Genomic DNA, 24,439 nt, shown 5'->3' on the forward strand with positions numbered 1-24,439 from the left:
AAGTTCTGCAGGAACTAACAGATGTCATAGGAAACTGTTTCACAACATAATGTTTACGAGTTTCTAATTTGAAGTACATGTCAACAGTACCTTGTCAGAGCATACCATATATAATCTCAAGTTTTAACAGATTGTGTTACGTGATAACAAGGCTGCACACTGAGATTTGGAAGATTTCTACAGGACTTTTCGATCAAACCTCTGGCAGAAGCAGGCACACAGCACAAAGGGCTGTCTGCAGGAAAGAGGGCTCATCAGGGAGCAGCAAGCACCTGTGATAAAGTGCAACTGCAGCAGGAACAAGCACCTACATTGCCTCTGTCACAACAGTTCCTGGTTGTTCCATTTCAGTTTGTGCTTATAAGATGGCTGCTTTATAATCCACGGCCCTAGTACAAAACTTCACTACATGAAGTCCAGACACATTGGAAAACTTCTTTTCTCAAGTCAAATCCCAACCTGGTAATAGACAAGACTTCATTAAATACTCCACTTAGGACTTGTATTTAAACACTGAACTGATCCAGAATACATTTTCCTTATAGTTATTCCTAAGGAAAAATTAACATGCTATAGTAAGACGCATTTAATCATGCTAGAGAGGCACTACAGAATGTTTTTTAGATGGGGCAATTAAACAAACAAGAGATCAGTGCCAAAGTGCTTCTAGATCTCCCACCTGAAGTTTCCAGAGCAGGGCCCTTAAGCATTTACAGAAATTCACACCACCTTTCTTTTTTACAACATTCATTATTTCATGATTTCAGCTTAATCAGTTTCAGTTCTCACTTCCAATATAGACATATATTTGTAACTTGTACAGTATCAGAGTAGAAAAAAAATACTGTGCCCACTTTACAATCAGGAACTCATCACAGATGTTTCGTCTGGATTCACAGGAAGACTTTGGGGAATAATGCAAAACTTTTTACCCTTCTATAAACTTCCGTATGAGACAAGAGGAGAGGAAAACATTTTCATTTCACAGTGGTTTATAAAATAACCCAAATCCGTTTATTCAGAAATTATGCCTTTCTTCCCAGAAGAAACAGACACTAGTAACAACTGCAGTGACATGTATGCAAAGCCCCAGGCTATAGCACTGTCTAGTACAGTTAAGTATTATTTACTAATATATGATAGAATCATATTTTAACAATACCACAGGATAACTGTGCTGCAACCAGACACCAGCAGAGTCCTTTGAAGAGAAGGCAAGAAGTGAGTCAGACTGTGTTTTAAAGAAAGGATAAAGTGTTTTTTGCTTTCCTTCTCGTACTCAAATTTGTAGATTGTTTCAATATTCACACAAAGCACTCTTTCAGGACAAAACATTGAAGTGCATTTTTCATAGTTTTCTTATTTGCTTAAGGTTCCAACATGGGCCATTTTGCTCTATGAGGACCAAGATCAAATTTAAGACTTAATAGCTGCATAGGAAGTAGAAAAGAAATGATGCTTGCAATTTTATTCCACATACATTTGATGTTTACCCACATTACCCCTAATTCTGCACAGCTGTGAAGCAATATATAGGCAAAACACTAGACTTCATACCCAATACCAAATCACTGCAGAATCCTGACTCCATTCAAAAAGACAAAAAGTATCAAAGTTCAGCCTTTAAATTAATCACTGATATCAGAACATAGGTTCAGACACAAAGGCATAAGCAACTGACTGTACACATTATTTTATGTAAACCTGTTATGTATGGGCAACTTGCAGCCCTAAACCTACCAACACTGCCCTTTCTTGGAATTTTGATGTCCAAGAATTTTAAAGCTGCCTTTGCCATTCCTGTACTGAAGGGAGTGCTATGCAGTCAGTTGACCCAACATACCACCCCATGCAGAACTTGCATCATTCCCACTGTGGGACCACATTTATTAGGAAGACTTCTGTTCATGTTTATGCCATGAAAGGCATTTTCAGAGCCTATTCTACCACACAGGTTAAGACTGCAGTTACTCAGAAAATGGCCTGCAGAAAAAATAAGAAAACAAACAAACAAACACAAAAAACAACTCCTAAAACTTTCACCCATTTTTCATCAAATTCATGAAAGTATCTCCTTAATAGGGTCTAACAACACTAAAACTTCTTTATTAATAGTGGTCCTCATATTTTTATTTTAAAGACAATCTGCTGCTTATCAGGGATTTCTAAGTGACAAAAGCTGAGTTTGCCTTAAAATTTCATTTTTAGTTTTTAATGCTTTATGAAATGGCCCTCATATTTTCTGTTACATTTCTCCTCTTTTTACTTAGCTTCTGTCTAAAGCACTGGTGGTTGCTATGGTAACTTTGGCTTTTTTCCCCACTGTTCATGCAGGTTTTTATCAAACCCAATGACTTTTTTTAATCTTATCTGCTCTGTAACAATAGTTCCTTGACTAAGGTGCTGTATACTGTACCAGATGAGAATCCTGGTATTTCACAGTAGTAACTGGAAAAAATGATCAATTTTGCTAAATTCTGAAAACTAGCAATTGAAGTGGGGTTTCTTTGGGGGTTTGTTTGTTTGTTTTTTAAATGTCTGAGTACATTTCTTTCTTTTAATCTGAATATTATTCAGGTAATATACTAATTAACACACCAGTAAATATAAGATAAAGCAATTTTTAAAAATGCTTAAGAAACAAAAAACCTCATGTGGTAACTTCTTATGAAAGAAAATTAATCACTATTGTTTCACATAGACTAAGCATGACACAACTAAACAAAACGAGAACTCAGTTATTTTCTGCACTACCACTGCAGATTAATATCAGTTCAAATCTCCCTGTCAGAAAAAAAACACTTCTGGTCACTTTAATAAAATACTTCTTAAGATTAGTACATAGTCTGTTATCAAGTTGGTCTATAACCTACAGGAAACAAACTGCATATGCCAACAAGCAGATGAATTACATGCAAAGGCTTGAGCCATTTCCAAGCACTCTTCACTAAGATTCTATTTTAAATCTATTTTTCCAAGAATATTTAAGTTTAGGGTTAAATTCTTCAATGCAGATTTGTTCTTGAAGTTTTGCTTTTCCTTGAATTAATGCAAAGGAGATGCTCTGTGGGCATTTTCTACAGGACAGTGTCATCTTTTTCTGCTCCAGATAGGAAGCACCTCTCACGAGTACTTATCACCTTACTCACAAAAAGCAACTCAAAAACACAGGGATTCAGTTAGACCGGGCTGATTAAACCATTACACAAAATTTATCCAACATACAAGACTGAGCATTAAAAACATAAATCCACACCAAGCTGTTAGCAACAAACAGATTAACTACTTCACTCAGTAAATAAGGCCCACAAGTAGCATTCCCAGACTAAAGTTTTACTTGAATATGGTTACCTGAATCTGGCCCCTAACTTTACTATGTATACAGGCAGGGCCATGCTGGAGACAGTTTGGTCCAGTTCAGTAGAGTAAGCTACTGAAACAACCTGTGGTAAAATTAATTCACCTTAATACTGTCACCCTCTTAAGTAATATCAATAATATGAGCAAAAAATAGAAAGGCTTTACAAACTAAGAAAATTACTATTTCATGGAATTAAATCCTGAGAATGATTTTGCATTAGTTTGTTTGGGGATGGATTGCATTCAATATCCATTTGCCTCAACAATAATAATTCACTTTTTTGTCATATATTATGGATATGAACATTTTCCTCAATTTCAGTTTTTATAACCAGAAACACATTATGGTTTTGACTTGAATAGCTGACTAACATATATATATTGCTGTTATATCTGATTATATTGATTTCCTGATTCCCTCCTCTCCTATTAACATTTTTTTTCCCAATTCAGTTTGAAAAGAAGTATACCTAAAAATTACTCTCATTTTACAAGGACAATTAGCAGTGAGAATACATAATCTATAATTTGCTTCACTTCATTTCAGCAATTTTGTTTCTTTTCAAATTTCTGGTGAAGTTAGCTTTATTACATAATTATTCTTTTGTACAATTCTGATTACATTTAGCAAAATAACCTGATTACTAGATGAGCACAATAGGCACAAAATGCATTAATACATTAATTATTCCCTGTTTCAATTTAAATTACACTAGCTTTACTAAGACTTCAGTTTGTTACCATGTGCAGGTTGCATATTCATTTGGCACATTAAAAGATGGTGGAATTTGGCACATTAAAAGATGGTGGAATTTCCTCAGTAGGTGGGATCTCCTTTCTCATGATATCTATATCAGCCATAGTTTCTACAGCTTTCCCTTATGCTCACAGACAGATATAGGCAACAGTCGCATAGCAATTAGGTGTGTTCCACAGCTGCATTTTATGATATAATCACTGACATGTAAAATCAGTCCCCCCCCCCTTTTTTTTTCCAGTCTCAATGCATCTTGTAAAGGACTTCATATTACATCCAGAGAAAGTGGAAAGAAACAGTTACAAACCAGTAAGAAGCAATTATCTAGGATACCTAAACTAAGTACCTCTTGGGTGATGTACTACCATAAATAAATTCCATGTCACACTAGTAATCACTATTATTCTAAGGCATCTCTTGCATCTATTATTACCAGCTATAAACCTCACATATATGTACACAAAATTCAATACAGTGACAATGATAATCTTTAAGAACTGCACTGTAATTTTAAATGCTTTATATTTGGTGTTAGCTGAATTTAAGAACAGTCATAATTTGGCACATAATTACCAAATGACTCATGTATACTCTCTTATGGTGTTAAAGGAATAATTATGTTTGCATAAAACCCTGATTGTGCAATATAATAAGAATTTTGTGACCAGTAATGGAAGTCCTCTGTTTGCAGAATATATACACCACCAGTACTTCCCCCCCGGCCCCGACCAAACTGGAAGCATGTCCTTCCCCACAACCTTCCAACAGCCACCAGTGCTGCTGGAAGCATCACCAAGAATGGCAACTGGGGAAGCTGTTTTCGTGGTGCTGCTTAGATGTTTGCTCATTAGTAACTGAACAGACAAACACACATCACTTAAAATACAATTACTACTATAAAATATTTAGAGCAACCACTGACGTAAACCGACTTTGACTCTACGACATGAAAAGTTTTCCTGCCACAGCTAGCATGGTACTTTCTCCTATCCTTCCTAAATTACTTTAGAAACCCCAAAATTAATTTGCAGTCTAATATTTTTCAAGTGCCATTAGATTCGCAAACCACGTAGAAATATTCTGTTTTAAGGACAATCTTCCATCTGACCACATTTTTTGTGCACATACACAGTTTCCAGTTTTAAAACATTACAGCAGAGTGCAGATTTATCCATTTTACAGACACACCATATACTTTTACGGAGACATTTGTAAAAGCTCCTAAGCATCTAATAAGATAGAAGTCAGCACAGAATATGTTGTAATAAAGTACCTATTAGTAAAAACTGTATCAGAGGAAAACCACACATGAAGGAAAAAGGAACTAGGGCACTCTATTTGACAGCTAAAAAAGAAACAGAGGTTACGTCCTCTATGGCTGAGATTTAGAGCAGTTTCACTTAGTGGCTGTTCTGCTCCAATTCCCCAGATAAAATTCAGACCTACAGCAAGAAGTCTTCATTCCTATTTTATTCTAGTGGGAAGTCACGGATCAGACTCTTAAGTAACCAATAGGAAAAAACCCAAAACCAACCACAACGAAACCTAGTCAGTGGGGAACTATGAAGCTTAAATATTATGCTACAGTTAAATTGAGATAAACCTTACAGTAACTACAGGGTTCATTATATTGTCACAAACTAAAATGAGTCATAAATTACTAAATATGTAGAGATGTAACTTTTGTCCTATATTTCAAACAGAAAAATATTACTGAAATTTTAGAGCAGCTGAAACATGCCTGTGGCAACACGTCTCACTTGCAGGTAACACAGGACCAGAAATCATCCAGGAATACAAGTAACTCTTTCTGATTTTTATCTCATTTGAATTATTTAATACAATTAAATTATATGCACCACCCCACCTGTCAAATTTAAATAGCTACTGTGGAACTACAGGAGAAACATACTCTTATCTGCTTCTTTCACACAGTTTACACTTAAGTAATCTTTCCGACTGCATAGAAAATCTAACCATTCCTATCCTTCAGAGCACCATGCTGCTCAGGTAATCTTTCTGATTGCATAGAAAATCTAACCATTCCTATCTTTCAGAGCACCGTGCTGCTCAGGAGGAAATTCAGATGTATGATCTGCAAGCCAAATTTGTCCCTAGTTTAGGAAACCTTCTGCCAGCAGAACCGTCGCCCTGGACTGCAGTTCCAGGAAAGCAGCCACGGGGAAAACATACTGGCACCAAGCAGGCTCAGCCCTCCTGTCCTTCTAAGAGCCCATATGGGGTCTGTGCAAACTGAAAAGCAAGTCGTGCCGTCGAGCAGGACGCCTTCAGCCACTCTGGCTAGCACATCCTAGCCACAGATTAACTCTGCCCCCTCCACGATCCAGTGCCCTCAGTGAGGAGCAGAAAGACCATCTGTTTTCTCCTTGCAGTTAATCTCCCTCCCACTGAGGGCAGCAGGCTCTGCTATGCCAGTGGAGTACAAGTTAAACAGACTAACGAACTACCCGGGACCAGCTATGGTACAGATACCTACGGTGGGATACAGGTTTTAGTGGCTCACTCTGACAGCTGGTTTGGCTTTTCTAAGCAGAATAAATGAGCCCAGCTTTGGCTTAAGAACATGCAATGTCCCAGGCCAGCAAAACCACTTTCAGCTAACGGTTAACTTGATGAGGGTACTCAGATTTCTAATATTAAGTGTGAATTCGAACATTTTGCAGAATAAGTACAAGAGGTAGCCTGCTTCTACAAAATACCCCTCCACGCACCTTCTGAAGCTGTATGAATCCAAACATGTCATTTATCATTCATCACTGAAAAATGAATAACTAATAAGCATTTTTAAAATATTGAGATAAGAACCATAAGAAGAGTGAAAACATACCATCAATATAATCTGTTGAAGATATTCTGAAAGGTTAGCAGAGTTTTTCCTTATCCTTCAATCAGTGTCTAAAAATGTGCCAATACGTGGCCAGTATAATTCAGTCTTTTCCTCTGTATCTGGTCCCTGCGGATATTTTTTTTTTTTTTTTAACATAGCAATTACATACAGAATTACACAGAAAATACCACTGTAAAATTAAAAATCCAGGAACAGAAGGCAGGAGAAAGGTGCAACATTGTTAATTGTTTCAGTTTCTGATCAGCCATTCCCTTAAGTATTGGAACAAATTTGTATGTCAGCTAGGCTTCAGCAACAAACTTTTTTAACCAGTAGGAACAGAAACTTAAAATAGCTATCATATAATTCAAGGAACTTACACTAAAGCAACTGTGAATACCAATAATCAACATTTATTCTTCCTCACAGGAAAGGAAATCCTACCCCCCACTGTGGCCTTGCCTTCTCTTGGGAACTACTGGATTGACCTGAACACTCGGCAGGGTGGGAGGCAGACACACTCTCCCTCTCCAAGTTTGCTTCTAAATCCTCATTCCTGCCAGTCAACAGAATGCTATTCAGGTAATGCTGTGCTCTCACTAATTCTGTATAGTATGAACAAAGTGAAAGTAGAATTCCCTAAACAACACTGGTGGTTTCAGTTTATATTTTTTGGAAGTCCAATTATTTGAACAATTCCCAGGATCTATAAGAACCATAAATACAGTTTGGTTATATAAAAACGTAGTAATTTCAGTTTGCAATGAAAATATATTTGTTCCACTTATGACATGAGAATATACTGCTTTCAGTGGTAATAAATTCTGCTGCTGTATTACAAAATAAGAACACACCTCTACACATATACACACAGTAGGAACTTCCAGTTCATTTTGTGAAAGGGAAATCCTGCCTGTCTTTATGTTCCAAGTTTGATCTGACCTCTAGGCAGATGACTAAGGAGTTTACATGCTTTTTAGTTCTTTTTCAATATTATGTAAAATTGTAGCCAATTTAGTCTTGGTTTTTTTAACAGTAACAGGCATAATGGAGATGTGCTGTCACCATTCTATCAAAGTTCAACATCCACAGTTGCCACTATATTCCCTTGCAGCCCCAGGAACCTCTAAATAGTAACTGCAGCCAACTGAATTAAGTTTACCAGGATTCAAAAGACACTAGAACATATCCACCCCTGAACAACTATTCCTCCAATTCCCTTTGTAACCCATTTTCCTCTTCTTTTTACTTTTTCCCCTTCAGGGGATGCAAAACACTCTATGTGTTTCATTACTTTTTGTTTGTATCTCCTGGTATTTACCAATACCAACCTTTCGTGCAATCATGGTCTCCTGCCTGCAAAAATGCTGAATAAATCCCATTTTGCAGTAAGTTCTTTGTTTACAGAATTGCTTTCTTTTCCTGAAAGATCAATCTTACCACACAGATAATATTCTGCTGTCCTACAAATTTCATATAATAATCTTAGCAGTAGCTTGGGCACTTTGGTAGACGTATTCAGCATCTGTTATTTCCTCCCCGCAGTTTCTATAGATTTCTGACACCCTTGACCAAGCACATAAGACAATCTCATTTTGTAAAGTAATATTAAACAGTGTTCAGCAAGCCATCTGTAAATCCACTTCTTTATGTGATCAGAATCGCCTTTTGTAACTACCTCTAGTTTTCCTTCCATCCTTTGATGCAATTGTGACTTCCTTGCTCTCCTTTTGCCAGAAATTCACACTAGTCTATTTGAACAGTTAACTGGATAGAGAAGAGATGCCTAGCAATAATGCAATGTGTTTTTTTGTTGTTTTGGGAGTTCAGCTCTTCTCTCACAACTCACATTTCACTTTTTTACTAAAGAACTAGGGCCCTTAGTATGCTCACCATGAAGCATAATTTCTCTGAGTGTAGTAGAGCCTCCAGAAATAAGCAGTGCAGGGAAACATCTTACTATCTTCCAGACCATCATGCAGCTTACCAAAATCAACAATAGGGCTTCAAGGACTTGTATTTAAGTAGTAAATTTAATAGCTCTATGACAAGAGTTTTGGTCCACCAAACACCTGACTTGAGAAAAGTCTCTCCTATTGGGAAGGCTGGGAGATGCAGATAGACATCATTTTATAGTCTTTTAGCCAGCAGTTAAATAAATGTGTTGTGAAGGCAGAATGCCCCCTTCCTCCCCCCCCCCCCCCCCCCCCCAGCTTTGGACAAGACATGAATTTTCAGTGGCAGAAATCTCTGACCATCTGGAAGGTAATCTCTCAGGCACTCAAAAAACAAGTGTAAGCTTTTTCACAATATCAAAACAGGGAAAGACTAAGCGCATTTGCATATGCCTTAATACCATATCAAAGAGATCAGCAATGTTGCTTGAGCCCCGGAGACTTAATAGTTATGTGCCCAGATTCATTTCTGGGGCATAAGGAATACTAACGTATGCCACAAAATTCCAGAGACTTGACAGCTCCATAATCACAGCTTCAAGCTGCCCATTTGCTCTTTGCCCCCTGTTTTTCTACCACCTAGATATTTTCTTCTTAATCATACAAAAAGGGTAGCCTAACAAACATCAGTAGCAGCTCTGGTACTTTGGACAGGAAGTAAATAATAGCATAACAATTTCAATAAAATTCTATTACTATCTCAAAGCGCTGAAAACATGCCAAAATTACATGAAAATATTTCCTGGTCAGACTTATGCCAAATGCTACAGCTGTTTGCATGGTCTTCTTGAGCGGCAACATACAGTACAAAACTACAGAAGTACCTCTAAGAACAGACATTAATTTGTATTTAGCACCTGAACAGCAAAGCAAGAAGATCAAGCCAGGACCTCCATATAAAGAGCACTAGAAAGACTAACGAGCACTTCAGAAGACTAGAATTACAGAGCAGCCCACTCAACTGCAAAAATAATAGCAGGTAAAGATCACACTAGGGAAAAGAGACAAAGAAGAAAAAACGAGACAAAATAAGAATGCTACATAGGAAAGGTGTAAAAAGGAGTGGGTAAAGGAAAAAGAAATAAAAACCCTAGACTGAACATCCTATGATTTCTGGATATTCTCAGCTATCTAAATGACATTAAAATTTACTAGATTTACTTAAGACCTCCCTCTAAATCTGCCATACAACAGCTTTAGAAATTACCTGTCCATTACCTAACACTACGATGTGCATACGTCAATTGGCATATGCAAGCCACATATGAAGAACATGTAGCTCCTGGACTCAATTCAAAAGCTGAAGTTAATAAAAATATTGCCATTGACTTGCATGTGCTTCACAGCACCTCTACAGACAAAGAGGTTTGTTTTGATGTCAAAGCCTACTAAAATTATACATAGAAATAATTATCTGTAGATTCAGCAAAGTAGTGTTCCGCTGAAAACAATGTGAAATGATAGAAGCCCAAGCTGCTACTAATAGTTGAAGGTTTCTTATAGAAGAAATGCAGGATGCCACACAGAACCCTACTAAAAGTTGGAGGAAGAGGTAAAAAATCATCCAAGACCAAAGAAAGCCTGACCCAAGAGCTACAGTTTTGCAACAAAATGTCTTTTTTTTTTTAACCCAAAAACCCCCAAACTCTGGCAAAAAGGATGGTCAAAAAAATACTTTCAAATGAACAAGTAATATATTGCTCAAAGCTCCTTTTTAAAATATCTTGCTAAATAGGGACTCTAATTACCAAGCACAGCACTTTCGTGTATTTAAAGTCTTCCAAAAACAATTTATACCTGCAGTTCCTTTTGATATTGTCAGTCATCCTTATTTATGTTACACTGACGTTAATACTAGTGAAATTGTATCCTCCTATATAATTTTTCCTACTATAGCCTTCATATTGATTTTAGTCGCATTACCTTGAAAAGTTTTTTTACACTAACAGCTATAGGAGCGTATGTATATGTGCATATGTATATATTTATCTTCCCTTAGGCAAGCAAAGAAATAGTACATGTATTTACAAAATACTTTAAGAAATATAACACTTAACAACAAGTATTAGTTCACCCATCTTTTTTAGCTACTTGTAGGCTATTAAAACACAGATGGATCAAAAAATCCACACTTAGCAGTTTATTCTGTTGCAATGGTAAGATATTAAAGAAATACTACCTGTGTAACTGATTAGCATGTTTCATGAAAAAAAATTATGAAATCCATCTGAAGATGTTTCCAGAAAAACAACGCTACCTGGAATCAACAGCTTCATAATCCCGCTGTCAACTCAATCCAGATTAGTAGAGGCCAGCTAATTTCCAAGTACTTTTTCTTTTTATACATTACTTTGAAACCAAAACACGTTACATATCTCCACGAGGTTGCTGTCTAGCGGGAAAAGTGGAAAATAAAATAAAAGTCTCACGTTATCCCCTCAAATTTACACCAAAGCACAAAAGAAGTTCAACTCCTTCCTTCCTTCCCCAGCTGAAGTAATTTCAAACCGATCACACTGATGGGGGGGGGGGGGGGAGGGCGGGAACCACACACACACACACACACACCCCCCGCCGCACCCCGCTCCGCGGGGCTGGAGCCGGTGGCGGGAGCTCGCCCGTTCCCATGCTGCCACCTGCCGGCACCGGCCGGGCACCGCCGCCCCCCCCGCCCCCCGCCCGGAGCGGGGCCGCCCCCAGCCCCGAGCCCTCCGGCGGCAGCCCCGGCATCAAAGACCTTCGCGTCTGCGTTGCGCAGCGCGGGCTGCGGCTCGGGCGGGGAGGGCTGCCCAAACCTGCTTCTGCAAGGCGGAGCACGTCACCAGAAGAAAGCCGGCAACTTTTATCTTTCAAAGCCTTCGCATAAAGACCTGGTGGGAAACGCAAACGGCGGGGCGGGGGGAGCCCGTATGAATTTATCACTGACGTAACAGCAAGTCAGGATGCGAGCGAGAACTGGGAATTTCTCGGAGAACAAGAGTTTTCACAATTAGTCCTAAAAATGATCCGCAAAACTTAAAAGCATTACAAATCTGAGGCGTCTGGTACAAAAAAAAAAAAAAAAAAAAAAAAAATCCACGGTGATCTCGGAACAAACCCAGCCTTTTTTAATTTAAGAAAAGCCCACTGAGCTGAACAGCATCTACTAGCCTAAAATATTACCTATTCGTTCACAAACTGGATCCCCGTGGGTTCAGGAACACACAACAGCAACTTTACTTATTAAGCACATCAAACTGAAAATAACTGGTGGAAAAGAAAAGACAGGAAAGAGACAGAAAAGAGACAATAACACACAAAAAAAATAGATTGAGAGAACATTAGCTATTAACATACTGCAAATGAACCAATTACTCACAATTATTCTGTTACACAAGCATCCTTCCTAACACAAGTGGCCAATTTATTTATTTTTAGGAAAACAGTCACTGCCAGTAGTACCACAATTCTTCTTAACAGAAGTATTAAATATGAAGCCCAATTCTCAAAAGCAATGAAACTAGGATGGTTTTATATGACACTCTCTTTAATTCACTTCTTACTACCCTCAGGAGAAATATACATCCCAATTTTTACCAGCACTTTCTGCTGATACACATCTTTTCCTCATGATAGCAGCTGAAAAGGAGAAAGTGTTCCAACGGGCTGTAGCTTTACAATCCAAGTTTAACAGAAAACACTCCTAATTATTAGATGTACTGAACCCTGCAAGGCTCCTTCTCCAAAGATGCATCATTTTTTCTACTCCTTAATGTTTACTTTTTGCTCTTTTATGGAGATTTAGACAAAAATATAATCGGCTGAAGCCCCAGAACGCCCACACTGTCAGGTCTTCTGCTAAAATCGGCAGCTACAAACCCAGTCAGGACTGCGGCAGCTGCAGAACAAGCCTTTTGAAGTGAACCTGGTTTAGATTGAAACTGCTATGAAGAAAGGAAACAGCAGAGGATTCTTCTTTTTATTTTTTAAAGCTTTTACTCACAAATATTCACCTACTACTACGTGGATAGAAAGCAAGACTCTTTTGGTTAATTAGTAGTTGTTCTTTGTACAAGTCTCAGCCAAAGCCAAAGGAAACTTCAAAGGCCTCACTCGTCAAATGTCACAGCTTGTGCTCAACATGAAACTGCCAGTTCTGATCTGGTTGCACAGCTATACATCACGCTGAGCTTGGGAGTGGATCCCTATTACTAATTAATTGCTAAGCAATTGTGTAACAAAAGAACAAACTTCTGTTGAAAAGATTTGGCAAAGTCACAGCAGTCGGTTAGTCGAAAACTCAGTCTGCCAGCAAGTACAATCCCAATACATGTTCACGCCTCACATGACAGCATCTTCTTTACCCATTATCTGTGTAATCCATGGTTTATGTCTTTTGTTAGTTTGGTTTTTAATGCCTTATCTGCACATAGGACATCTGCAACTTTAAAACAAACAAACCACATCTAATGTGGACTACTTAAGACTGCGTTAGAGTCGAGGTCTGCATTTCATTTTCTGGTTATGCTCCGTAACACAAATATTCTGTAGCATTCTACTGCCACCAGTGCGTAAAAGGAAAAGGAAAAAGGTATCCAGCTAACACTGTGGGAAGAATAAAACAAAGAGGAAATGATTCATAAAGGAACGAAGCCGAGAGACTGTATCAAATATTAAACCAATAAAACCTCTGCAAATTATCTTTTAGGGGGAAAAAACCCGTAACTGGAATGCAATACAGAAAAAAGGAAAAGACTTAAGATTCTGCATAGATTTTGTCAGAATAAAACAGATCTGCACATTCAGTAACCAACGTAATACATAAAAATTCATATTAGTGGTATATATTTGTGATCTATCAGATACTTCCTGGTAAATATTTCTTGCAAACCTTTAAGGGGCACAATTTCAAGTCTACATGACCTTTCTCCTCTTCACAAAGGCTTTTAAAACAGTGTTAGACATGAACAAGATTATTTATGACTAATTTGGAAGGATTATTCATTTTTAGTAAGATTGGTTTAGATCTCTCCCAGTGATACCAAAAAGAATAAACCAGGCTGTGCTAGCCCCATCCTTCCCTAGCTATTTTACATAAATGTGCAATCTGGGGCATCAACAGCCATCACATTCCCAAATGCACAGAATGGTTTAACTAACACTGCAGAGGTTAAGAATATGCACTCACATTCTCTCATTCAAGGGTCATTCTTACATTAATTTGGGACAATCTGGGTAGTATCTATTCCAAGATCACACAATTTGTGAAGTGTTCCGACTTCTTAACAACCTCAGAAATAGATGTGTGTAATGTTTATAATATTCTTTAAATAAAACCAGAGTAACGAGTTCTTGCAGAGCAGATCCTCCAAAACTGCATTTTTAAAAAGCATTAATATTTTACATTAATAAATTCACTTCAACCCATAATTCTTAAATTTGTTGTAGCAAAACAGATCTGCCATACCAAGAGGTGCTGACCTCAGAATTCTGTTTAAGAAATTTATTAAGCACTCCACATCACTATCTATACAATTATACTGCAATTTTCCAGCACTTTTCTACAAAGACCATACTTTCTTCTCCATTAAAAACACATTCTCTATAAAGTCTTCCAAAGTGGTAACAAGAAACTGAGAACTGAAGTACTTTTTTGGAAAATTGTATCTGAATATAGTGCAATGAATAACTTGCTGGTTTACATGAGACCACTTAAAAATGGTCATACATGTTACAGACTTGAGGCAGTATTCCATAAGCTGCTGCTGCTGTGTGCTTCCATTCCTAGGTGTACAAGTTCTCAAAGACTCTCCCAAGCTAAAGGAGAACTATTTAGCTATTAAACCAGCATGTTTCCATCCCTTCTGATTTCACAGATTTAAATTAACTGGAATTGCCATGATAATGTAATACAGCTTTCATTAAGTATCAGAATATTTCACAACGATAATATTCCTCTCTGTGCATGAGTGCCCACTTCTGAACATTGCTTCCATGGGTCCAATTCACTGGTGGGTCAATATACCTAAAAAACCCTCATATATCGGCACCAAACTAACTCAAAGAAAAAAAGAAAAAAAAAAAAAGCTGAAAATCCCAACCAGTCATTTCTTGTTTCAGAACAATAAAGTTGTCCAAAACCTATCTCTCCTTTTAATCTTCCACAAATTTGAAACACACATAGGTAAGTTTTCACCATGGTTTTTGACTGGCAAAATGTCTGTTATTTGCCAAAAGCTTTTTTATTCTTCAGAGAAAAAACAAATGTAGTGTCACTAAATACTGTTCTAAACTAAGGCGTCACAGAATTAGCTTAAGATATATATTTATGGTTAGTACTAACGTGCATGATACAGATAAAAATACAGTACGAAAATAAAATATGAAATACACCAAACCGTGTAGGATATTTTTAATTATGAGGACCAGAGCTACTATTACCTTTAAAATTAATAAAACTGCTATCCACTAACTTGTTCTTTGATCTGTGCAACAGTAAACAAGCTGGACAACAATTTACATAAATGTAGGAGTTGAAAAATATTTCATCCCTGGCATAGCAGACTATTTCAATCCTTTTTTTTCCCTTCCTAGAGGACAGTATCATGAAACATAAAAGATGCAACAGAAATGGAAGGGCAATGCTAAATAAACTCTACAGAACAAGCACATCTTCCTTTACATGTTCCCAATAGGTGGCAACAGAATACCAAAAATACAAAGTAGTTTATAATTCTTTCTTCACCCACAAAATAATGGAAGCCCTGTTACAACTTCTATCAATGAACTTGCACCAGCAATTTTATTCAAATGAATTGTTGCATCTCAGCAACAGAAATTCCCAGGACAGTTGATGTCAAAAGCCAGAGAATTCACAGAACAGAAACAGAGCATTTATTAAAAAGCTAGTTGTTATGAAACAACTAACTGATGGCTTATACTCAGAGGTTATCTGAGGGAGTAAACTATTACAAGCAGGAATTTACAATAACAAAATATTTCTGCACATTAAAGAAGAAATGTTAAGGACAATTTTTTGGTTTTGACATTCACACCTTGGTCTTTAGCAGTATTTATTTACAAGCCTGAATAAAGGGGTGAGCATTTTTAAACAAAGTTTTCAGCTGACAAACCCCAACTTTATCACAGTAGCAGGTCCATACTAACTCCCTGATTCTTTGTAAGAAATGCCAAGAAATCAGAGTTCTTCCTTCCTTTACAGTTACATGACTATTTCATTTCAGTCGCACAGACCTATACAAATCAAGTTTAAATAATGACTACTTACTTGCTTTCAAAAACAGCTAAGTCACGGTCCAAAGAAATTGTCTCTGTCGTAATTTCCACCTTTCTCACACTGCCAAAGAAGTCTGTTATCAGAACATTTTGAGGGTCTCGCTGAAAGAGATCAGTTCGGTGACCAGGTGTAGAAACACACAAACTTTTTGGACAGACCTGAAACTGGAAACCAAGATGGAGAATCATATCCTGTTCCTCATTCATAACAGTCTCTACATATACCTTCCACAAAGAAATTGCTATGAAAAGATAAATGCCACACATAATTTGCATTAGTTTCAGTACAAGCTCCACAGCTGAAAAAAATGGTTGAACAAAAACATTAAAAGGCATAAACATCTTGATTATGCATTTCAGAAAACCTTTATCCTCACAATTATGCCATTTGAGTTTAGAAATGCTTCTGTGAAAGCCAACCATCAATTACATCTAACTGATTAAGTGCACAAATGTATTTCTGAATACAGATGCAGCAATGCTGCCATAACCTTCCAAAAAGCACAAGTGGGTATAAATTCTTTGTATTTACCAAAGGGAGGCATGCAAGGTTAAACAAGCCTTGATAAGTAGCTAATAGTAAAGGCTTCATAAAGAAGCAAGAATTTACATTTTGATCAAAAAGAAAAAAAATCTCTTGGGTCTTATTTCTAGTTTATGGCCTGCAAATTAATGAAGAATTAGGATCTTCAAATATCAAGTGTTTTATGTACACTGAGTTCACAAAGACATCCTGCCAAACCTACAAATTAGCTGTATACCTTATTATTTATTTTACCCACGTATTTTGTCTACATATCAGATCCCCTATATCCAGCACACACTGCAACACCTGGAAGACAAAACCAGGACTAACAAACTGTTTTCAACTGACTCAATTCTGTATAAAGGAACGTTTGCAGAAAATCAGAAGACAAAACAGTGACAAATTTGTTGTAGCATTTAGAATATCTGACAAGACAGCATGCCTGTTAAATAACAAGATTGTTATCTACCAAGCAGATATTCAAGGCAAAACCAATGCATTTTGGATACAATGCCATTTTACACAAGTCCTACCACACTCACCAGAAAAGTCTCTAGTATTTCCCACCTGGAGAGATTCCTTATTTCAAGGCATCTTGTAATGCACGTAATGTAATATAATAAATAATAACTGGTTTGTATTTTCATTAATAATGCTACATAGCTTAAAGTGCCATGAAATGCAGTCTAACGCCTCACTCTCTCTAGCCTCCTTGATGAGCTTGGAAAGTTGAGTTCATGTCTCAGTCATTAGAAGGCACTTCACAACCAAACATACAACCCTACTAGACACGGGAGCTAGACACACAACCCTGCTAGACAAAGATGCTAGCTCTACAGTGCTCTGGACGGTTCCATGAGTAAATGTTGCTGTCCATTCAACTGTCTCATGGGCTGCCCGCAGACATCATGGTAACAACATGCGTTGTATTGAGTCCTTGTATACTCCAGCAACATAGAATATTTAACAGAACAGAAGAATGTACAGAACTATGAAGGACACTCTCCACATGGGTACTCATCTTCCTTAATCTTAAATTCTCCAAGTGATTTTCACAAACAGGTCCATCAGGCACTGGGTCTAGAGCTCATATACCTAATTACATTAGTCATGGGTCAGCTCTTAGAAGGTTGCATTCTTAGGACAAAAGAATAGCTCCTAATTAGCTCAATGCAGATGCAACCTCAAGTATCCCAGATTATGACTGACAAAACCTGTGAGTTTCAGTCCCTATTTCCTAGCAGAAATTCTGTGCTCAGCCTGATGCAAAATGCATGGGCTTCTGTGGCTTCTTCCCTTAGGACAACAGAAGCCCTACATTTAAAAAGTTTCCCAGAGAGGAAACAAGGTACCTGGCTTTTCTTCATAGAGGACAGATTCTATCTCCTCATTCCTCCCTTCTGCCTCATTACAGTTTCTCTTTCATACCTTGTCTTTTTTTGTCTAAGTCTGTAAGCATATGGCATTAGGCTGCTGGTCCAGGGAGACTTCAGCTCACTTTCACCTTTACCTTAACTGAAGCATACAAGCACACATATCCACTGAGCTCTTTTTTAATGATTCCCAACTCTCTTGTTGGCAGAGTATCACACAGCTGCTGAAGAAATGATAGGGGCAGATCAAATCTTTCTGTTATCCTCCCTGTGAAGTGAAAATGAACTAGACAGCATCACACTTCCCATACAAAGCCACTTGTCAATGCACACAAACCCTCTTAAGTTTCAGTTTCACCAAAATGCAATGAATTTTCTTCAACTCTGCTCCAACTAAGGGCTCAAATATAAAAACTAAGTCTCTGAAGTAAGCAATAAAAGCTAAGTATTTGTTTTAATCCCGCTATTTGATGCATAAATCTATGCTGCAGTTATACCACTGAGCCTCTCTTCCAAGCTCTCAGGAGAGTACAAATGTCCCAAAACAACTGCATCAGCACTGAAAGTGGGAAATTAATACTGCACCCAACTATTTCTAACCTGTCCCACAACAATTTACTACCATAAGATGCTGAGACGAATCCTGAACAAAAATGTGCAATGGCACTGAGAAGGCTTCAGTATTAAAAATCTACCTATACAGTACCTGTGTGAGAAAGACCTGCAAAGCAATTACACCACAGCAGATTAACAGTAATAACTGACATCTTCTGACCAAAAAGAAAAAAAAAAAAAAAAAAAAAAAGGGGGGGGGGGGGGGGGCCAAACACTGGCTAAATTAAATACATTTGTTCATGTGTAGATTCTTCCAATTTTTTTTTAAGTAAGATACTATTCAAATAAAGCTAAACAATTCCCCCAAACGGGAAGTTTGTTATCTTGACTTTTCCTAACAACATTTTTAGGTATTTTACGACAAATGATATCTCATTTAGAAATTTATTTGAATCTCATTTTAAAAGTTCAAATGTGTGACATTTCAATTTAGTCTTTACTTTTTTGGAATTGTGATCAAACCGAAACTCAGTCATTGCACAGCTTTATGCTATCCCTTAGCAACACAGATGGAGCAGGTGGGGAGTAGGTGGAGTGGATTATGAAAAAAGATGTCTCATTCTTTGCAGGAATGCAATATCCAAATCTTAGGTGGATGTGAAGAGAAGCTGTTTTAAGAGTAGCTGGAGAGAAGTAAAGAGGTGATGGGATAGAAGCGGTGTAACAAATACACAGTACTTCTAAAAGAGCACACATTAGATATATCATAAGATCAAACAACTAAACATTAGCTAATAATTTTAAGGCTAGTTAGTGAGCCACTTCATATGTTATCCTGAGTTTGGATGGTATTATTTAAAAAAAAAAATTAAAAAAATCAGGCTTGGATAAGCAGTAGGTCTTCGTTCTTAAACCAGCACAACACTAACAGTGCATTCCAGTGCCAAAGTATCTCCTGTAACTGTTGGCAAATAAATGGGCTTATATCCTTACCATGGACTAACCATATGTCATTTTGGAACTCTTAGATGAAGTCCTGAAAAGCATGAACTCAAAATTGAGAGGTCATGTTTGCTGAAATAGGTGCACATTATGACTCAGTACGTGATCATCACAAATCATTATATATTTGGGTCCATTCTCTTCCCTTCCCTGAGGAACAATAAGCCAATCGACGTACGATGAGATGACTTAAACACGATGTAAGGAATTTACCAGTATGGGCTAACTTCCCACAGCTCTTCCTGAGCGTTTGACATATAAGCAAAAACAAAAACGCAAGGGAGAATGTTTAGATATCTTCTTCAAAGAGCTCAAAAGTTAAACTACTTGGCCAGCTAACAAGTTTCCTACACTTTTCACAACAACTGGATTAATATCCAGCTGGCTAGACCAGTTACACCATTTCCCAGATGGTGTCTTATACAGTAGAAACCACTGTTAATTTTTTATGACTTCTTTTTAACATCAATTCAATTTCTGCTTTACAGAATAGAGTTCTAAAGTGCTGTTTGAATGAACTGGCTAGAAGAAGATACTTAATCAATAGAGAACTTGCATATTCTTCTATAACAAGATTTATTTTTAAGCTATCTGTATCCCATGATCAGAAGTTATTAAATTACAGGACAGAATTTCATTCCCATGGTAGTAAATGAATCTTGAATCTTAGTTACTGATTCAATTCTGTTCACAACACAAAATCTGTCAAGTGTGGGCTGTTTAGAGTGAATTCTACTACACATCTAGCAGCCAGGCTAACACCATCCTCTGTAGACAGAGGGTGGCATAAAACTTTTGAGCAGCTGCTCCTTTTACAGAAATGAATCAAAGACAACATGTTCTGTAAGTGGTGGCTCTTAGATCACTGATACAGCATGTCAGGATTTACAGCTACAAGGCACCAAAGCATAATGTATTATTACAATGAAACTAGTATGGGAACATGTATAAAGGGTTAATAGAGTAAATAAAATATGGTTACTTTTTATGTAGTCTTACCAGTGTATACATCTAACTGTTACAGAGGCATTTTCATAGAATTTGTCATAGGTTATCTGGTTGTTGGGTTTTTTTCTTCCTCCTGCCTCATACCTGAAAGCTACAATTAATATTTACCTAAGATATAATTAACTCCAAAACCTGATGTATTTGGACATATATTACTCTGGAATCTAAGCAGATATAGAGAGAAATTAGTCTCTGCAGTGTTTGTGAGTGCACGGACAGAATTTTAACTGTTTAATCACCTTTGCAAAATAATATCAATGGCTGCCTTTCCCCATCTGCAAAGTGTCTCCTATTCATTAAGGTCATTTTAGAAACTTCCTACTATCATTTTTCATGTGCAAATACTTCACTCTATTGAAATGAATATTAAATGAATACTTTATTAATTTTTCAATAATTAAAAAAAAAAATCTGGCTAATTTTGGTTAATGTTTTCTGTAGCCAGCAAACCACTTCCACAGAGGACAATCCTTGAAGAGTTACACAACTACATTTAATAATGGCAAAAAGACCCTCCCCTTAAAGCTGCTTCCCGGAGAAACAGCAGGAGAACAAAAAGCATTTGGAGAACCCTACAGACAAAATAAATTAGTTTTGAAACTGTTAACATCATTAGCATATTCATGAATGTTGAATATTCTACTTACTAAGTCATTCATATTTGTCTGACTGGCTGGATGAATTTCTTCCAAGAACTCTAGCACATAGAATGTGTATCTGTCCATAAGATGAACGCCAATCCCAAGATCAGGTTGATGCTTAAAAACAACACACAGCAGTTATTCAGCATTTGCAGGAGAGAATTCAGTATTTAGGAGAGGGAACAGAATGTAATAGCATGTTACAAATGTTAAGCATGGTTTTTTGTTCTTAGGCAAAGAAAATGACTAGCCATGAAGAAACGTATTGTTGACAGGCTGAATAATACAGTTTATCTTCATTTTTCTGGGCTATATCCTGGTAATCTCCGTGTTTGCAAAAAAGCAGGGAACCCCTTCTTCTTAATGGTCCAGTACAGATTTGTGGGCTGTCTGAAGCTTCTTTGGACTTGGAAAACAGGGCTGAGAGAGACAGGTTCAGGTAATCCTGACCTGCTGGTTTTGATCTGGCTAGGATCTCTCTCCTATCACTCCTTCTGCAACTCGGATGGGATATAATTACGAAACCTGAAAGGTAGTGGGTACTTTTTTTGTGCATCACGTGTAAGAAGTCCTAGACTGAATATTCCCCACAGATCTCCCAGCAGTCTTCCCATAAAATTTCTTCCTATCCTAGGCAATGCATAAATTGGCCAGCAAGCACAGAAATCCATTGTTAGCCTGGGTCTTTGGGACAGTGCACAAAAACAAGCAGGAAAAGCACACTTAAAAGTTTTTTCAAAACCACACTTTGTAACTAAATACCTTACACACTTAGCAATTAGAAGGGAAATTTTTAGATAAAAGTCAATGGGACCTATGCTTTTAGCTCAGGTACTTTGAAAATTGTCTTCAGGATCACAAAAATCTACTTACTGATAAAGAATCTTCTCCTACTTGGCTGCTAGCCAAGGCCATTATATTAGGTGAATAAAATCGTTCATACATGGATGCTCCTTGACAAGTATCAATAATAAACAACAATTCATTGTACCTGAAAGAAATAAACAGCCTCCTTACCCATCTCTCTTTAAACAACACATACATACTTTGTTTTTTAGTTACCAGGATAGCTGCTAGGAACCTAAGGAACAGAAGAGATTGTAACATGTGAGTTTAGTCAAAGCAACACATTTAAGCAGCTCTAACTGCAGGAAGCTGAAAACAAAAATTAAAACTCTTCTTTCTGAATGCAAACTTTCATCCAATTTTATGGACAAAGATAGTATTACTGCTGAAGGGTAAGCAAGGTCTACCGCTAAGACTTCAGATGTGTTCATGAAAGATGGTATTTAACCTCTAAATAACGCTTTTTTCTTACCTTCTTTTCTGCCACATCTGTTCAAAGGCATCAGCAAGTTCTACATTTGTGATTTCTTCAGAATCTTGAAATTTTAGGAAACCATTTCCACCATGGCCTGACAGAAAAATCAGAAGTTAGGCAGGTATGTAAGTTAAAGGAAGATATTCAGCCCAGTGGACCATTTTTCTATAAAAAGGCAAACACAATTCTTTCTCCAAACAGACTCCAGCAAAAGAAAATATTAGTACAGTAAGAACAGTACACATACATCATTTAAACTGAAAACTTTATTTGCTAAGTACTGCCTTCCAGGTTTTTTTTCTTGATTAGTATGACATGCTAAAAAAAGAAAAAAATTATTTTATTTGTTTGGACTCCTGATGGGATTTCATGCTTTCAAACAGGCCCATCCAACTGAATGACAAACATCAATAAACTATACAGAAACCTGTTATTACCTGTCATATATATTAGAATATTGCTTCTGTCATCAGAAAGAAGACGTTTAGATCGCGGTGTGCTTGGTGGGATTCTTCCTGTTAATACACGCAAGAAATTTTCGACAGTAACCTATGAATAGAAGGATAAAGTAATTTTCTAAAGAGAAAAATATTGATTAACAACTCTAGGCTAGGTTACATAAATTCAATAATGGAACACTAAAATATGTAGTGTATCTAAGCAGACGAAATATTGCACGGTATAAACTGCATAAACAGACATTTTCTGTTTAAGGTTTTACTGCAGGTTCACTATCATATGGTACCTTTTACTTTATTCCACTAACATCAGCCTGTTGCTTTATTATATCCAGTAAGTCTACTACCATTATAATCTCTAAATACACTTTCATTGATCTAAAAGCTGTCAGTGTATAACTTTATTCTGCCAAAGCTGCCCGTGTAGTCATGTGACGGTCTGACAAATTCAATGTCTCAAACATCCGCTAAAAGAGCTTTGGTGGACAAAACGACCTTTGTAAAAATGCTGGAGTTTTGTGAACAGGACAATGTGGACAGAGGAGAGGGCCCCACAGAGGGTGGGAACGCACTTCTCCAAAGCCCCAATTCCTTATCTTAAGTGACCAGGAGAAGGAACACAATTTATGCCTTCCTGGAGGAAGAAGGCCCCATGGAAGTTGGGACTGTGCTTCTATCTTAAGTGGTCATGCCAGCAGGAAGAGAGGCAACTCCACAATGAACACCCCTCCCCAAAGCTCACTAACCGATACCAGTGAACCCCGGGTGTGGGAACTGCGCACGTTGAGATCATCAACTAACACACTATAAAAGAGGAGAGAACGAATCCTCAGTGCGCGCCCTGCGGAACTGGATCTCTACACTGGCTGGACCAATGCTGGACCCAGGACTGGTGAAACCCCTCTCTTCTCTCTTTCTTTCTTTCTCTCACTCTCTCTCCCCCTCTTTTCCTTCTCTCTTTTCCACAGTCCCTGCACCTCATCCTTTGAAACATAAACCGTTGACCAAGTCTGAGACTAAGAGTGGACCTAGCCACCCCTGAGCTCCTCTTTGAGAAGGAGTCCAGAAAGCAAGGGGGTCTGCTCTGAACCTCGTGACTCAACGGGAGGGCTCTCCTTCTGATACATTTCACGTTCCTTTTTCCATTTCATTTTCCTGTACTTCCCTCCTCTTCTCAAATAGCGGCTTAGTGACATGTTGCAAGGTTCATATTAACAAATTCATGTGTACTTGGACAAAGTTAGCTAGGTTGAATAAATGTTGGTTGTTGTTTGAACTCCCCTGGTGTCGTTTCACCTTAATTCTGACAAAGGAAATCTACGAACCTGAGTCACTCCAACTTTGGGACGCGACAAGTCAC

The 24,439-nt window shown here is 37.5% G+C and overlaps 1 protein-coding gene across 1 annotated transcript in view; it reads right to left on the reverse strand.

Annotated features, from left to right (window-relative positions):
* PIGK (phosphatidylinositol glycan anchor biosynthesis class K) overlaps positions 1-24,439 on the reverse strand; it is a 74,957-nt gene that overhangs the window by 40,194 nt on the left and 10,324 nt on the right. Inside the window, exons 5-9 of the mRNA XM_049808587.1 lie at positions 23,059-23,170; positions 22,619-22,715; positions 22,174-22,291; positions 21,307-21,417; positions 16,188-16,360 (exon numbers count right to left, since the gene is read on the reverse strand). Coding sequence (XP_049664544.1) covers positions 16,188-16,360; positions 21,307-21,417; positions 22,174-22,291; positions 22,619-22,715; positions 23,059-23,170 — 611 coding nt within the window. The remainder of the gene's footprint in view (positions 1-16,187; positions 16,361-21,306; positions 21,418-22,173; positions 22,292-22,618; positions 22,716-23,058; positions 23,171-24,439) is intronic.

The sequence above is a fragment of the Accipiter gentilis genome, chromosome 8 (genome assembly GCF_929443795.1).
Source record: "Accipiter gentilis chromosome 8, bAccGen1.1, whole genome shotgun sequence".
Lineage (NCBI taxonomy): Eukaryota > Metazoa > Chordata > Aves > Accipitriformes > Accipitridae > Astur > Astur gentilis.